The sequence below is a fragment of the Ranitomeya variabilis genome, chromosome 1, assembly GCF_051348905.1.
Source record: "Ranitomeya variabilis isolate aRanVar5 chromosome 1, aRanVar5.hap1, whole genome shotgun sequence".
In the NCBI taxonomy this organism is placed as follows: domain Eukaryota; kingdom Metazoa; phylum Chordata; class Amphibia; order Anura; family Dendrobatidae; genus Ranitomeya; species Ranitomeya variabilis.
This window is the reverse complement of record NC_135232.1, coordinates 973915674-973933093: the sequence shown is the minus strand read 5'-3', so window position 1 is coordinate 973933093 and position 17420 is coordinate 973915674. Positions and strand designations below refer to the sequence as shown.

Sequence of the window (17420 nt, the reverse complement as noted above, 5' to 3'; positions counted from 1 at the left end):
ATTATAGAAATATGCATATAATGGGTTCAGGATTTACCTACTATATGGAACATGATAATCAACAAGTATACTTGTAATAACTTGTGTTATTTTGTAATTTTTCTTAATGTACAGTAGCTTTGTACATTGGAGTAGATAATACATGACTCGTCATACATCACTTTAACATTATAAATACAATACTTTACATTAGGCACTATTTACAGTTTGAGGATGACACTGCTTCTAGCTTGCCATCCACAGTGTGAACGTGATAAGAAGACAAGGCAGGGTCGTAGAAGGATCCAGTCCAAGACATAATGTTAACATAAGTCCTGAAGCAGCAGAAATAAACAAACTTCTCTGATCTCTGATTATCCTCTTCACGATCTCACAAAACTAGAAAATAAAGCAAATGAACTGTTAGGATGATATCCTATAATAGAACCTATATTATTTATACAAAAATAACCTCGAAACAACTTTTCTTAAAGTAACACACTTTTTTTTTTCTATTCATTCCTGTTTTTGTTAGGAATCGTGTGTAATGGTGCAGGCTGCAAGAAAAAACTTGTGCACACCCATAAAGTTTATGGGGAAAATGTATGACACGAACAAAACACTTAAAATCAGATAAAAACAAATATCTTACTGGGATGGATATATAATATGCAAATTGCCTCTACAGGGGTCTACTGGGGTCTAAGGGGTAACGTTTCTCCTTATGGAGAGTGACATACCAGTTCTGGCTTCTCAAGGTAAGGAGACTTATTCGCAATTTGCAATGCTCCTCTGGGAAATTAAATATGCAAATTGCCTCTTCAGAGAAAAAGAGGACTTGAACTCTACAGCGCCACCTATTGGAAGTAGCGATCCTACAAGTCACAATCAACCCTTTAACGAGTCTTGCAATATGACTTAGGATAAGAGCCAAATCAGTGTCTCAATTAGCAGACACGGTGTTTCGGGCTGTTGGCCTTCATCAGTGCTAAGCATGAGAACTGATTTGGCTAAGTGAAAGGCTCTGGACTGAGGTCTAAGAGGTTTGGTTTCTCCTTGTGGAGAGTGACATACCGGCTCTGGAGAAGCTTATTCGCCGTGCAATGCTCCTCTGGGAAATTAAATCCAAATAATGTATTTCCCCGGTTAAACCATATGTAAATAATGCCAGGGCCATAGGTAGTTACTCCTGATGAAGCTGCTAGCCAACAGCGATATGCATGGGGATCTTCAGCATCAAGCATTATCCTTCTCCCTGATATTTATTTATGCATTTATTTGTTCTCTTTATTTTATATTACTGTAATTTCTATTAATTCATGTTTCTTATTTATTACTGCATATGCCTATTACTGATACAACCAACCTACGCTTGTGTGAATTAAATATTAGCATTCTCATCTATTTGCAGTTTTTCTTTGTATGGTTTAATCAGGGTAATCTTACTGCTGCATCAGCACATGTTTGATGAAGGGGTAATACATTTTACCTGTTTGCTTTGATTGCAGCTGTTATTATGGGTGTGCATGAGTTTTACCTTGCAGCCTTTCCCCCCATATTATACATTTGCAACGTCCTGGTAGGACCCCTATCTCACTATTAATATTTTTTTATTTTTCTGTGCTCGTCATTTCTCTAAATACTTGCGTAATGAGTGCAGAAGATTGTCGTCTTCTGCAGTTTTCAGCAGTGCTCTCGTCGGCTCCGGAACACCATGACTGCAGTTGTAGCCTATCAGATCACACAATGTTTTCTGTGTGGAGCAATGCTTACTCTCTCAATGTAATTCAAGGAGACTATCTAGGACAATCTAAAAAGTGACCCCAACACAGCAGATAATGATCCGACATGTCACAAATGCAGTCACGTGGTGCCAGAGCGGATCAGAGTGCTGCTGAGAACTGCAGAAGATGGTGACTGGTTGCTACATTGCTGTACTCAGTACACAGACATGATTGCTAACATACAGTAAATACAAAAAAAACACCAGTGTTCCTTGTATGATGCTGATTATATTTTATATTCTAGACCAATCAATAGTCACATTTTTACTAACAAAATATAATTTTTATTCAAACTAAATTAATGCTACAATTATTTAACCCTATTTGACAAGAAATTACAAGATCTCGTCACGTGATCATAGCTTACTGGAAACAGAGCTTAAAGTTTAACTGTGTTACTGCAAGGAAAGTAGTCATCCAAATAAGGCTGGGTTCACATTGTGCTAAGAGCAGCCCGTTCAACACATACGGTAACGGGCTGCTGTAAACATAAGTGCCGGTATGGCAGGACGCTAGCACTGATAGAGCATCTGCTAGCTCTATCTGCGCTAGCGGTGACGGACCCGGAAACGCTGCAGCCCGCGTCTCAGGGTCCGTCACTCAATGACGGCACATCCCTAGCGCACGCCCATTGTGGGCATGCGCTAGCGATGCGTCCGACATTGGATTCAATGGCGGCATTAACGGACTACGTTACACCGCGTTATGCCGCGGTGTAACGTAGTCCGTTTAACGGACGTGCAGAACGCAATGTGAACCCAGCCTAAGACAAAATGTAATAAAACAATGATCTAAGGTAACAAATGTTACGTATGGTATGTGCACTGTGTGTGGTTTATAAATATTTATAGGTGAGCCATACCAATAGCTAAGGCCATGCTCACATACAGAACATTTTCCTATGGCTTCTTGCCCTTGTAATGCAAATAACAAAATCCAAAGAGAAATTCAGAGTAAATCTTTGGACATTCTGTAGATTGGAATTTTTTACACAACGTGTGAATAAAGAATTAATTTTGTTAGGAATTTTTGGTTTAGGATCCACTCCAATAATTTACAAATAATACAATAATAACAAATCTGCCACATTAAAGAAGCATTCTCAACAAAGTGTTTATCCTCTTAATATATTGCTATCCTCATATTATATAGCATTGTGTACCTACAATTGCATATTTTGCCCTTTTACCCAGATCATTCTTCTATTTTCTCTGTGCTATTTAGAAACAGGAAGTCTGGTGTCCCTGCAATTATCATTTTCCTCTTCAACTCCTGACCCAGTTGCTCTGCTCCTTCCCCTGCCAGGAACCTTTGCAATGACTCATACAGGGAAAACTGACCTCTACATAGAGCTCTGAAGGATTCAGCTAATCAGTATTCAATCATGTGATGTCATAGACCTAATGGAAAACAGAATTATCTGTGTAGAATGGCAAAATTAGCAATTGTAAGTACACAGTGCTATATAACATGACTGGAATATATTAAAATTATAAAAACTCCAGCCCCTTTAAGTTAAATGGTGAACAGCAATCTTAAAGTTTGGCCACAAATTCTCAATTGGATTAAGGTCTGAGCTTTGAACAGGTCACTCCAAAACATTTACACGTTTACTATTAAACCACTCAAGTGTTGCTTTAGCAATGTACTTTGGGTCATTGTCTTGTTGGAAGGTGAACCTCTGTCCCAGTCTTAAATCACTGACAGACTGAAACAGGCATAGCTCAAAAATATCCCTGTATTTCACACCATACATTTTCCGCTCGACTCGGACCATTTTCCCTATCTCTGCTGCTGAAAGACATCCCCAAAGCATGATGCTGCCACCACCATGTTTACCTGTGTACCTGTGGGGCTAATGTTCTTGGGGTGATGAGCTGTGTTGGTTTGGCATAACGTTTACCTTGGTGGACAAAAAGTCCAATTTTGGTCTCATCTGACCACAGCAGCTCCCTCCACACATTTAGGCAGTCTCTCACATGTCTTTTGGCAAATTCAAAATTAGCTTCACAATTTTTGTGTCTAAGTAAAGGCTTTTTTTTCTGCCCACTCCCCCATAAAAGCCACCTCTATGGAGTGTACAGCTTATTGTGTTCATATGGACAGATACTCCAGTCTCTGCTTGGGAACTGTGCAGCTCATCAGGGTTACATTTGGTCTCTGTGCTACTTCTCTGATTAATGCCCTCCTTGCCCGGGCTGAGAGTTTTGGTGGGCGGCCCTTTCTTGGCAGGTTTGTTGTATTACCATGTTCTTTGCATTTGATGATAATGGATTTGATAGTGCTCTGGGGGATCATCGGAAAATGGGATTTTTTTTTTTTTAACAACTTAACCCTAACATGTACTTCTCGACAACTTTGTTCCTGACTTGTTTGGAGATCTCCCTGGTCTTCATAGTGTGGTTTGGTTAGTGGTGCTGCTGCGTCTGTGGCCTTTCGGAAAAGGTGTGTATATAGTGACACTTAGATTGCATACGGCTGGACTTCCTTTCACTAAGCATGTGACTTATGAAGGCAATTTCTTGCCCCAGACATTTTTACGTACGTTCATCGCAAAAGGGTTGAATACATATGCACATGCCGATTTTTAGTTATTTGAGCTCATAAATTAAATTTATGCCTATATGTTTGTCACTTCACCAACTTAGACTATTTAGTGCTGATGAATCACACACAAATTGGTTTACAAAAATATTTTAACACAAGTTGTAAGGTAACAAAATAGATACAAATCCAGCAGGTGTGTGTGTGTGAATTCCTTTCAAAAGCCACTGTAACTGTGTAAGGCCAAGAGAACATTTGGGCGTGTGCACAGTATGTCGGTATGTGTTTCTTTTCAACTGTACAGAAAGTGTAACAGACTGCGATTTCCTATACAAAGACAAAGCAAAACAAAAATACCAATACAGCGCACTACACGTTTGTTGTACAATAGGACCATATGGACGATATGCGCCACTATATAGTCGAAGCTTTCTTAAGAAACTGACTATTCTGCTGATGAAATGCTGAGACACAGCGTGCACTGAGCCTTATATTGACATTGTACTTAAGTTGTGGATGCAAAATAATGACAGTATGACTTCCCTGCAACAGCTCTGATACATTCTCCACAGTATGTTCCAGTACTAATATACACTCACCCTGGCACTACTGTAAGTCTGTAATAGAGAATTGTATAAATAGAAATTTCCAATACGTTTTCATCCCAAATGTTCCCTGTACCTACAGTTAGCTTGGCTGCTCACAATTAGCCGTTCTCCACGGTTACCTCGGAGACAGAGCAACAGACCTTTGCTGTTTTACGCAAGTCACATTTTCCTCCCAGTTTTGCGCTACATAGAAATGTGGTGGATGCAGAAAACATGCATCAATGTAAAGCAGGAGTGGGGAATCTTTTTTCTGCCAAGGGCCATTTGGATATTTATACCATCCTTCGGGGGCCGTACAAACTCCACCCATGAAGTACATCCTGGCACTGGTGTCAGGACATAATCTTTCATTGCATGCCCTTCAGTGTTCAGTAGTGAACACTGCATGTGTGCTAACAGAGCAAGAAGAAATTAATGAGCTGGTTGTAATCAAAATACACTTCCCTGCCCAAGAATGCGGTCCCTGAGAAACTGCTCGGGGGCCTGATAAAAGGTTATCGAGGACCGTAAATCGCCCTGGGGCCTGAGGTTCCCCACCCCTGATGTAAAGAGTGATAAGGAGAAAGCATTTTACAAACAGGAGTTTTTTTAGATCAAGGTTTAAGTCTTATTATTCCAATCTCGGATACTAAAGCCCAGATTTATCTAGACCGGTGATTTTCTCGCAGGTCTTGATGAAGTGGCGGATTGTTTACAGACACTCCCGATTCTTGAAGAGGTGCACTGCACGCCACTTAGTTAAGCAGGAGCATGTGATGAGTAGAATGCACCTCCATGCAACATGCCAGAAATTTTACTCCATTCCCTAACTGAAGTAAGATTTCTGGAGTAGGGAACGCCACAGCTCATTATGAATCAGATGAACTGCAATGTCTATTTTGGTGGAGCTGGGAAAAACTGGCATGAAAATGCCAAATGTCACAAATTTTTTGCATAACTACAAGTTGTGCAAAAACTTTGCTACTTTTCAAAGTAATTTACTTTAGAACTGTGGCAAAATTACTTTGAAGAATTGTGTCCTAAGGTCAAATCCTCAAGCTATGCCATAAATGTCTGATAGATGCAGGACCCACACCAATCTCTAGAACATGGAGTTTCTGAATATATCAGAGGAGGCCTACTTGGTTATTCTTGAAAACTCCCAAAGAAATGAATGAAGAGAGAGCACTGCTCCATTCACATCTGCCATGGAATATGGGTCCCACATCTATTAGTAATTTATGGTACACCCTCAGGATATGCCATGAATGTCCGAGATGGTCATACCACTTTAATCCTGAACTCCATCACTTTGTGTAGCCCCATTTTGGCCATTACCTTTCAGTACAGTGGACACCATTGTCAGTGGTGTGATGTGTAGCCTATTGTAAGATCACGTGACGGCAGTAGCCAATTACAATAAACAGTGACATATTATAAGGATATACAAAAAGTATCGGTCCATAATATGCAACACTACAACCACCTAATATTAACACATCACTCCTTCAGACCTGTGCCTTATGCACCTATAAATCCATAGTCTAAATTCCAACAAGACACCTGTGCTAACTCCAGTGTAGTGTTTGGGCAAAGTAAATATTCATGTTCAGTATCAGGCCCTATATTATAGTCCTGTCATCTACTATATAGGCTCTGAAACTAGACTGTGAAAGAGTTGGCCCAGATTCTGCAATAAAAGTACAGAGCCAGGCAAATGTTTATAGTGTGAAGTGTTTTACGAGCAATCCATGGAGCGTCTACAGAAGCTAGCTTGTAATAGTAAAAAAAAACCTTGAAAAAAGAAATACTGTCTAACTTTACGAAAACAAAAAAACTTCTGTGCTAAAAGCTGCTTTATTTGGCTACTTAATGTGGTTACTCATATATTTATATATGAGGGAGAAATGAGGATTTGTGAAGTTTTGTTTTGGTCTGACTCGGTACAGAGATTCTAGGGGAAAATTAAAACCATAATTAATCCCATATTTTCCTACAGAAGTGGTTTTGGCATCAGTTATGATGTGATGTCTCTCTGTGCCAGTCAGAAAAATGCTGCATGCCATATATCTCTCTCTGACCATAGATTAGAGAAAGGTGAGGTGTAAACCTACCCCCGAGAACAATAATATAAAGTTATTTCCTACTAAGTTACCATTCTACAATCTGCCCTACTGCCTGTAGAATCAACTGGCGGGGTATAAAAAATGGCCCACTGACTTATTCATAAAAAAGAGCTTTTTTTCGGAGAACTAGGATGTTCAGATTCATTTTAGTGGAGAATTAATAAAGACGTTCTCCAAGGATGCTCACCGCCAGCCTGCTCTTGGACATCTTGTTTTGTGAAGTTGTACTTGACTTCTTAACTTAACGTGTGGTGTTAAAAAAAAAAAAAAAGAAAAAGTGCCCTCAATGAATCAGGCATAGTATGACAAATTATAGTAAAATAATTAAGGACGTTTTATACATATTTGTACTGAAATATTCTGTACTGAAATAATCAGAATTCATAGCACAGTCAGGAAGAAGCCCCATGACTGGACAGAAACAGCAGCATACCTATATTGTTTCCAGGGAATTTGCTAAGACAAGGATTTTGTTATAGAAGAATCTAGCGCTGATTTACTAAAGAAAAAATCGGCTGCAGAAATCTGACTTTCGAGTTTCTGATGCTGTCAATTCACACTCACAGATTAGGCCAATTCAGCTAATCCGCATGTGGCTACTCGCCTCCGTTTCTACACGGAAATCAATGTAGGAAGTGACAAGTACTTTATTTATTTAGTTTTTCCGTGACAAGGATTTCTATTTGAAATTAATAGGTGGAGGTTTGTGGGCCGGGTTGAAGCCTATTTCGTCCATGAGTGAAAAAAAAAAAATCTATGGTCATATCTTAAAAAAATGTACCACTTTGCGCTGTAATATTTGTTCGCCAATGTGGCCCCATCAACTATTACCGTGGGGTTCTCTCTCCCAAAAGTGTTCCCTTGCACCGCGTTTCCCATGACTGCTGGTTGATAGAGTGAGCTAAATAATTTTTTACCACTGATAACAAGGTACACAAATCTTAATGTTTCTCCATGAAACTAAGCCAACTATCCTAGTTTTTTACTCTACAATATGTGGTCTATTAAAAGCACAATGAGAACAAAGGGTGAATAATCCATGGAGACATCCCTTGTTTGTAGTATTTGAAGTTGGTGGTGCAATAAAGACCCAACGTTATTACCTATGCCCAGGAAAGTCTAACTGAGATATAGAGGTGAAAATCGTAAAAAGCTGGCCCTCTCCACTGTGCATTTGAAAGTATTTCTACTTCTTATTGCTGGCCATTACCAGACTCAGAAGACAGTACGCATTTACTGCTTATAATTTTTAAAGAAATCTCAAAGATTACAGATAAATATCTGAATAAAATGTCATGAATACACCTCCACAAGTTTTCCTGGAAAGTGAATTGAAGTTGTGTAGACCACTGGATATGTTTTCAGAATTACAACACACTTAATAATATACATTAAAGTTTTCACACCATGAGAAACAGCAGCATACTGTGTAAATTGCTTCAACCCACCAGAAGCGGCCATTCAGGCTCTCATCATTGGGTTGCTTAGCTAGCTCACAAAGCTCTCAGTAAATGAGTGTCTTGCTGGTCAGTTTCCATTCATTCCTTTATATATAATAGATTCAAACGTCACAACGTTTTCAAACTAGAAAATAAAATGGATCATTATAGTTTACCTTATCGGTCTGAAAGCTAACCGGAAATCCATATCTGCAATACGTGACAAAGTGCTCGCAGTTATCCCACAGCAGGCTGTATGATGTGGCCCCCACAAGTTTCTCAGCCCGCTGAGCCACTTCTTCATTAGAAAGAGGTTTGGTCTTGAAACTCTTGTCCATGTGATTAACTATTATACTTCCACCATAGGCAAAGTCTTGTACAGTGTCCACCCTTATGCTGGCCACCTTAGCCAGGACGCCCAGGATCAGCCTTTTGTTGGTGACGACTTTCCCAATTAGATACTTGTCTTCTGAAATTACATGGAGGATATCAGGCATCAGATGGGCAACCTTGTTATTTCCCAAGTAGATCCCAAAGTGGACAAACAAAGTCCTGGGGACCTCCAACAAATCTCCCCGCTTAAAAAAAGATGAATCCTGGTAATGGGGATCACCCTGAGCCTGTTCTGGCATGCTAAAGAGCTTAAAGTTGGTGACCAAAGATACTTTATCAAGGAAAAGTACCAACAAGTCTAAAAGAGAACTTTTCATCGTGTCACTTTTTGCTTTCAGCCTGTCTGCTGTAACTGAGACCTAAAGTTGTGCTTTAGGAGAGATGCTCTGGGCTCTTTGATTTGAAGGATATTTATAAGGTTTCTGTGTTTTGCAGTGACATCATAGCACAGTGGTCACGATTGGCTGTAAGGAATTTGGCAGCTGCCAGAGCGGTTTGCTAATGTATCACTGGAACAAACCCTCTAGACATAAACACTCAGCCGGCAACAGCAGTTCTCTCGTAGCCCTCTGAAGAGTAGATTCATAAAACAGGCACTCCCTATCCTACAAGACGGATTTTCCAGAGGGGATAACAGGCTGGTTCATGAATGAAGCTTCACAACTTTTTTTTTTTTAAAGTAAACCTGGAGGGCTTAAAACTTCTTTCCATTTCCTTCTCATTTTGACTGTTTGGTCATCCATATTTGCAGAACATAAATCAGACTGGCTGACTTTTAGTATTATGCTTATACAGGCAGGATTCTCACATCAAGTTGCCAGCCATTCTACTGCATGTTACAGAGATGTCGGTGAAATGTGACAGAACTTACTCTACGTGGTGTTTTTCTTACAAGAGAATATTGTGCCCACCCTCACCAAGCTATGTAGATTGGGCATCAACAAGCTAATAAACCTTCACATAATTAATTCTATTTATACTGGATTTAATGAGATATTCCCATCTTTTATCCATATAATGGGGGTGATAATGCAGCGCCCCAGAGTCCTGGTCGTTGCAGTACTGTGGCTCCGCCACTATGGGGAGCTATGGTACGTCTGATTGCACTAAAGGAGTTTCTCTGACCAGGTAACACCTCGCTACACTTCACACTACGGCCACCAGGGGGGGTGGTCCTATCTAGTAGGCCACTCCTCACACTCTGGTAAAACTGGGGGTTGGACAGGAAGACGGGGAGAAGTAGCTGGGAAGAGCTAGTGAGAGGACCTGTCAGGGATGGGATCCTGGCAGACTCCTCAGAGCAGAACTAACCAGTGCACAACGGGAATACAGTAAAGAGGAATTAGGACCAGAAGGAGTCGTGCTGTTAGACCGAGGCAACATCCTTCTGAGGCGCAAACAGTCGGTGGCCGGAACGCCGAGCAAGTAAGAGACTTTAAGTACTACTGCAAACCACGGCAGGACAGCCAATTAAAGGTTGGCTGTCTCACTTAACACCTAAGCAGACAACGGAGGCAGCTGTGGGAGAGGGGCGACTCTAGGGTCCCGGAAGAACTCCAGGCCTACCCAGTCATACGGGTGCGTCCTACCATATCATCTGGGGGACGGAGAGAACGAACATCAGAGACAGACAGAAGCAGTTGTGAGGACTACCCCGGGAGCTCAGCAGGGAAGGACTACAACACACAGCGCTAGAAGGTAGACACTGATTCCCACCTGTAAAGAGAACTCCTGATGTGCCTTTGGACCGGCCGGTCTCAGACAGCCCTGTTGACAGCGCTCTGGACTGAGGACTCTAAAACCTTCAGTAAAGAGGTAAAGAGACTGCAACCTGGTGTCCTCATTATTTACCACTACAGCTTCACCACCATCATCCGTCATACTTATCTATCACTGTACGCCCCTCGGCAGGGTCACGGACCGGGCCTAGCCACCGTGACAACCCCAGAGCAGAGACTCAGAGGCCCGGTACCGGGTATTCCCTCGGCCCTGCGGCGGTGGGGGCGCTACAATAACAAAATGCATTTTTGTCCTACGCAGACGGGATTTGGGACTTACATAAAGCTTACTAAAATATTGTAAAGGAGGCCTTAATAGGTGGCAGCCATACTTTATATTCGAAAAACCTGGTGTGACAGGTTCCCTTTAAATTGCACACATCTTTTCATAAACTATCTCTTTTAATTTGTTCAAAATTCCATGCCAATAAAATATTAAGTTTTATCGTTTAAACTTTGGGGACCATTCATACCTCCACTGATCCCAAAAATAAGGCATTCCTTCAGAATGGATTGGTGGCCACAAATGCACCATTCATTGTCTATGGGACTAGCAGAGAAGGCGGAGAGCTGTACTTGGCCATTTCCAGCCATCTCATAGACCATGAGTGGAGTGGAGGAATGCATGCTTGCCATTTATTTTTTCCAACTGCGCACTTCAGAGCACAATTCTCTGATACCTGGGCCTCCTACCGATCAGCAAATCAACAAGAGACAAAAGAGTCAGCATATCGACTTTTGTACCGATATAGAGTGACATTGTTAGGGGAATGGAGACGGACACTCCTGCAGGCAAAAAGAAAAAGAGAATTTATATTTATAGCTGAGAAATCATGTTTTTTGTGGGACAGTACAATGTGACATAAAGTGAATGGATACAGAAATGTGCAAATATGATATCCTAATTCAGATATGGAAAACACACAGCTGCTTTCACACGCAAAATATTCACGCAGAAAATTTTGTGAAAGAAAATCAGTTCCATTCATGTAAATGGGGTAGTTTCCAGGCATGCACACGAATGTCCATATTTGTAATCAAATGAGTGGAAAAGTCTTAGAAAATGACTGTAAGAAATCTGCCAAGTGATATTATGCCTTAATAGTACCCACAGCTGGAAGTACCCTGCCCAAACACGATGGGGACAGAGCCAGATGTGTAAGGATCAGTGAAGCTGGAGTGACAATTGAGACATGGTTCAGATAAGCATATGTTTCAAAGTCATAAGAATATGTTGATTTTCAAAGTCACATTATACTGCAGGATATAACCATCAATACAGTTTCATGCATAATTTTTGTGTCTACATACAGTATAAACAGATATAGTACATGGATACGATTTTATATTTATTTTTCACCATCTCCTTTACACTGACCAGCAGTAACATTAAAACCACTTGTGTAAGTCCCCATTATGTCATTAAAACAGCTGTGATTCTTCGAGACCTCCAAAGGGTCTAGTGGTATCTGGCACCAAGCTACTACCAGCACATCTTTAAAGCGACCCTGTCACCATGATTTAGCAATTTAAAGCAAAGACATGGCCATAATAGCGCTATTATGCAGATTAAATTGATACCGTTAGTGAAGAAATCCGCTTTATGGTTATTCTTTAATCCAAATTTGAAGTGTTTGGGTAATTAGCTTTAGGTGTAGAGGGGAGGAACTGTGGACCTCTGGTGTCCATATGACAGGTCACTGCTTTGTGAGTGACCTACTTTCTGTTTTTGAAAATTTGACCGGGTGCCATCCTTGCTGAGGGGGTGGGGGGTGCATGCGCAGATTGATCTCCTGGCAGTCTTCAATAAAATGGCAGTGGTGGTGGCGCATGCACAGATTGAGAGTTTGGCTGAATTACAGCATGCTCCACCTCCATTTTTTTGAAGACCGCCATGATATCATTCTGTGCGTGCCTGCCAAGTTTGTCATGTTCCTCAAACCATTCTTTAATAATTTTGTAGTATCCTACTGAATTGGTCCACTGTCACTAGGGAATACCATTAGCCTGAAGATGGGTACTTGTGCCACCTAATGGACAGTGGCTTGCAAAAGTTGTCATTCCCCTTGGCATTTTTTGTGTTTTGCTAAATTACAATCTGGAATTGCACTGTTTTTTTTTTGTTTGTTTTTTTAAGGGATTGCATCAATTCATGTAAAGATTAGCATAACTCTTCACTCCCCTTCCTAAAGTCAGTACTTTGTAGAGCCTCCTTTTGTGGAAATTACAGCTGCAACTCGCTTTGGATAAGTCTCTATGAGCTTTCCACATGTCACCACTGGAATTTTTCTCCTTTTCCTCAGGGCAAAACTGCTCCAGCTCCTTTAAGTTAGACGTTTTCCTCTGGTGAACAGCAATCTTCAAGTCTGACCACACATTCTCAATTGGATTAAGGTCTTGGCTTTGTCTAGGCCACTCCAAAACACTTAGGCCAGTCTCACACGTCCACATATGGGAGGTGGAGACGCATATTCATCACTGTAATGAGCGATACCACGTGACCGCTCACAGAAGACAAGCTGCTGGCGCTGAGAGGAGGCATCGCGGGAGTTGGGTGAGTATTTCTTCTGTAAGCGGGCGGGCGCACGGGGGGTGGGAGGTGGGAGGTGACCCCAAACTTTATTTTTAAGAAAAAAAAACTTGATCAGCCGAGCAGGACAGAAGGGATAAATGCCAGCTTCAGCACCACATGCAGGGGACAGCGCTTAACTGTAGCGCTGTTTCTCCTGCGGCGGTACGTGCACACGGAGGAGAGTGCACACTGTTCTCCGTGTGCATGTGTGCGGGACACTTTGCGGACCGTGCTGCTGGAGAAAAGCGGACATGTCTCCGTGTTTTGCACACGGACACATGGTATGTGAAAACACCAAGGCATGTATATAGACCCATTCATTTGAATGGGTCTACGTGTGTCAGTGTCTCCGGTACGTGAGAAAACTGTCACTACACATATCGGAGCCACTGACGTGTGAAACCGGCCTTACACACTTCCCCTTAAACTAGTCGAAAGTTGCTTTAGCAGTATGCTTTCGGTCATTGTCTTTTGTTGGAAGGTGAACCTCCATCCCAGTTTCAAATGACTAACAGACGGAAACAGGTTTAGCTCAAGAATACCTTTTTATCTTTATATTCCACACTATCCATCTTCCCCTCGACTCAGACCATTTTTTCTGTCCCAGGTGCCAAAAAACATGCCCACAGCATAATGCTGCCACCACCATGTTTCACTGTGGGGATTATGTTCTTGGGGTGATAAGCTGTGTTTGTTTGGAGCCAGTCATAGTGTTTACCTTGGTGGCCAAAAAGTTAAAATTTTGGTTTAATCTGACCACAGCACCTTTCTCCATACATTTGGATAGTCTCCCACATGTCTTTTGGCAAACTTGAAATGAGCCTTACAATTTCCATATAGGCCACATCTATGGAGTGTATGGCTTATTGTGGTCATATGGACAGATGCTCCAGTCTCTGCTTAGGAACTCTGTAGCTCCTTCAGGGTTACCTTTGCTCTATGTGCCGTCTCTCTGATTAATGCCCTATTTGCATGGGTGGGATGGAGATTTTATGGGCAGCCTTTCTTGGCAGGTTTGTTTTGGTACCAGGTTCTTTCCATCTGATGATAATGGATTTGATGGTGCTCCGGGTGATCATCAGAGATTGGGATATATATATATATTTTTTTATAACCCAACTCTGGCTCGTACTTCTCAACAACTTTGTCCCTGACTTGTTTGGAGATCTCCTTTGTCTTCATGGTGTTGTTTGGTTAGTGGTGCCTTTTTCTTAATGGTGTTACAGCCTATGTGGCCTTTCAGAAAAGGTGTGTGTATATACTGACAGACTATGTGCACACAGGTGGACTTCCTGTCACTAAGAATGTAACTTATGAAGGGAATTGCTTGCACCAGAAATTTTTAGGGGCTTCATAACAAAAGGAGTGAATACATATGCACATGACAATTTTTAGCTATTTGATCCCATATATTTAATTTAAGCTTATACTTTTCTTACTTCACCAACTTAGACTATTTAGTGCTAATGCATCACACACAAATCAGATAAAAAAAAAAATTAAACACAGGTTATAATGTAGCAAAAGAGGTGAAAAGCCATGGGGGTGAATACTTTCTCGAGCCACTGTATCTAAACATTCCCATGAACATGTCAAAATAACATACACATGACTGACAGTGCCCAAAGTTAAGAAGCAGAACATTTTGCAAGCCATCAGCCTGCCTCCACAGGCTTACATTGTTCCCTAGAGCATCCTCTTCTGTAATCAGCAGTTCCAACTGATTTGCCAACCACATGACACATAAATGAATGCCCCATAGGAATTCATGTCCCTTTTGATCAAGGATTGCTTATTCTTCCTTGGACCACTTTTGGTGTGAACTAACAACTGCATAACAGGAACAAGTTAACAGACCTATGATTTTAGACCTGCCGTGACCCAGCTATCTAGTCATTCCAAATCTGCCCTTGACAGTCATTATACTTACCCATTTCTCTTTCTTCCAACATATCAACTTCAAGAACTGACTTTAATGACCAATATATCCCACTTCTTGACAGGTGTCATTGTTATAAGATAATCAATGTTTGAAAATCAAATATCATTGGTTTGACCTACATTGGCTTTTGATGCGGTTGGAAACAACTTCAAGCAAAAACTTGTTCTATTAAAGGGAACTTGGAGACAGACACAACTCTCATCATTAATTGGCAAGCAAATAAAGAATATTCAATGCAAGAACAAACTGAAGAGCATTTTGTTTTAAATTATGCAACTGTGTTTTTCAGCTATTCAAGAAGATGCAATAAATGATGTTCAGTCTTCTTCATTAATTCAAATATATCTCTAATATTGATTTTAAAAGTTTCCATACAAATAATAAAGCCAATAATAGCTTTTACATATTTAGCACCAATGTACCGTATACATACCATAGTGTTTTAATAATAAAGCAAGCAGCAAATAAACCAAATACAAAAGAAAAAGTGTAACAAAACTAAAGCACACAAAGATATATTGTAAAAAAAGATATTTAACCGCCCCAGCACATTAACTCCCCGGCACACTGCGATCAAACATGATTGCAGCGTTCCGGGGCATAGTGAAGCATCGCGCAGGGAGAGGGCTCCCTGCGGGCTTCCCTGAGACCCTCGTTACAAGGCAATGTGCTCACCTTGTACCGAGCGTCTCCTCTCTGCAGGCCCTGGATCCAAAATGGCCACGGGGCTACTTCCGGGTCCTGCAGGGAGGTGGCTTACAAGCGCCTAGTAAGTAAGGAGCAGTGCACGTCAGATCGCTGATCTGACACAGTGCTCTGCAAAGTGTCAGATCAGCGATCTGTCACTATATAGTGATGTCCCCCCTCCCCGGGACAATGTGATAATGTAAAAAAAATATATATTTAGACGTGTAAAAAAAAAAAGAAATTCCTAAATAAAGAAAAAAAAATATTGTTCTCATAAACACATTTCTTTATCTAAATAAAAAAAAACCCAAAACAATAAAAGTACACATATTTAGTATCACCGCGTCCGTAACGACCCGACCTATAAAACTGTCCCACCAGTTAACCCCTTCAGTGAACACAGTAAAAAAAAAGCAAAAAACAACGCTTTATTATTAACAAAAAGTGAAATAACACGCAATCAAAAAGACGGATATAAATAACCATGGTACCACTGAAAACGTCATCTTGTCCCGCAAAAAAACAGCCGCCATACAGCATCATCAGCGTAAAAATAAAAAAGGTATAGTCCTCAGAATAAAGCGATGCAAAAATAATTATTTTGTCTCTAAAATAGTTTTTATTGTATAAAAGCACCACAACATAAAAAATGATATAAATGAGGTATCGCTGTAATTGTACTGACCCGAAGAATAAAACTGCCTTATCAATTTTACCAAACATGTAACGGTATAAACGCCCCCCACAAAAGAAATTCATGAATAGCTGGTTTTTGGTCATTCTGCCTCACAAAAATCGGAATAAAAAGCAATCAAAAAATGTTACGTGCCCGAAAATGTTACCAATAAAAACGTCACCTCGTCCCGCAAAAAACAAGACCTCACATGACTCTGTGGACCAAAATATGGAAAAATTATAGCTCTCAAAATGTGGAGACGCAAAAACTATTTTTTGCAATAAAAAGCGTCTTTTAGTGTGTGACAGCTGCCAATCAAAAAAATCAGCTAAAAAAACACTATAAAAGTAAATCAAACCCCCCTTCATCACCCCCTTAGTTAGAGAAAAATAATAAAATTAAAAAATGTATTTATTTCCATTTTCCCATTAGGGTTAGGGCTAGGGTTAGGGTTGGGGTTGGGGCTAGGGTCAGGGTTGGGGCTAGGGTTAGGGCTACAGTTAGGATTGGGGCTAAAGTTAGGGTTAGGGCTGGGGCTAAAGTTAGGGTTGTGGGTGTCTTGGAGTTAGGGGTGTGGTTAGGGTTGGGATTAGGGTTAGGGGTGTGGTTGGGGTTAGGGGTGTGGTTGGGATTAGGGTTAGGGGTGTGTTTGGGTTAGGGTTTCAGTTTCAATTGGGGGTTTCCACTGTTTAGGCACATCAGGGCTCTCCAAACGTGACATCGCGTCCGATCTCAATTCCTGCCAATTCTGCGTTGAAAAAGTAAAACAGTGCTCTTTCCCTTTCGAGCTCTCCCGTGCGCCCAAACAGGGATTTACCCCAACATATGGGGTATCCGAGTACTCAGGACAAATTGGACAACTTTTGGGGTCCAATTTCTCTTGTCACCCTTGGGAAAATAAAAATTTGGGGGG

At 41.0% G+C, this 17420-nt stretch overlaps 1 protein-coding gene across 1 annotated transcript; it reads right to left on the bottom strand.

Annotated features, from left to right (window-relative positions):
- Positions 1–225: 225 nt before the first annotated feature.
- Positions 226–9246, bottom strand: LRAT (lecithin retinol acyltransferase). Its single transcript, XM_077268504.1, has 2 exons — positions 8636–9246; positions 226–378 (listed from the first exon to the last, which is right to left on the bottom strand). Exons 1-2 carry the CDS (start codon positions 9167–9169, stop codon positions 226–228), a joined length of 687 nt encoding a protein of 228 aa, XP_077124619.1. The 5' UTR covers positions 9170–9246.
- Positions 9247–17420: the final 8174 nt, after the last annotated feature.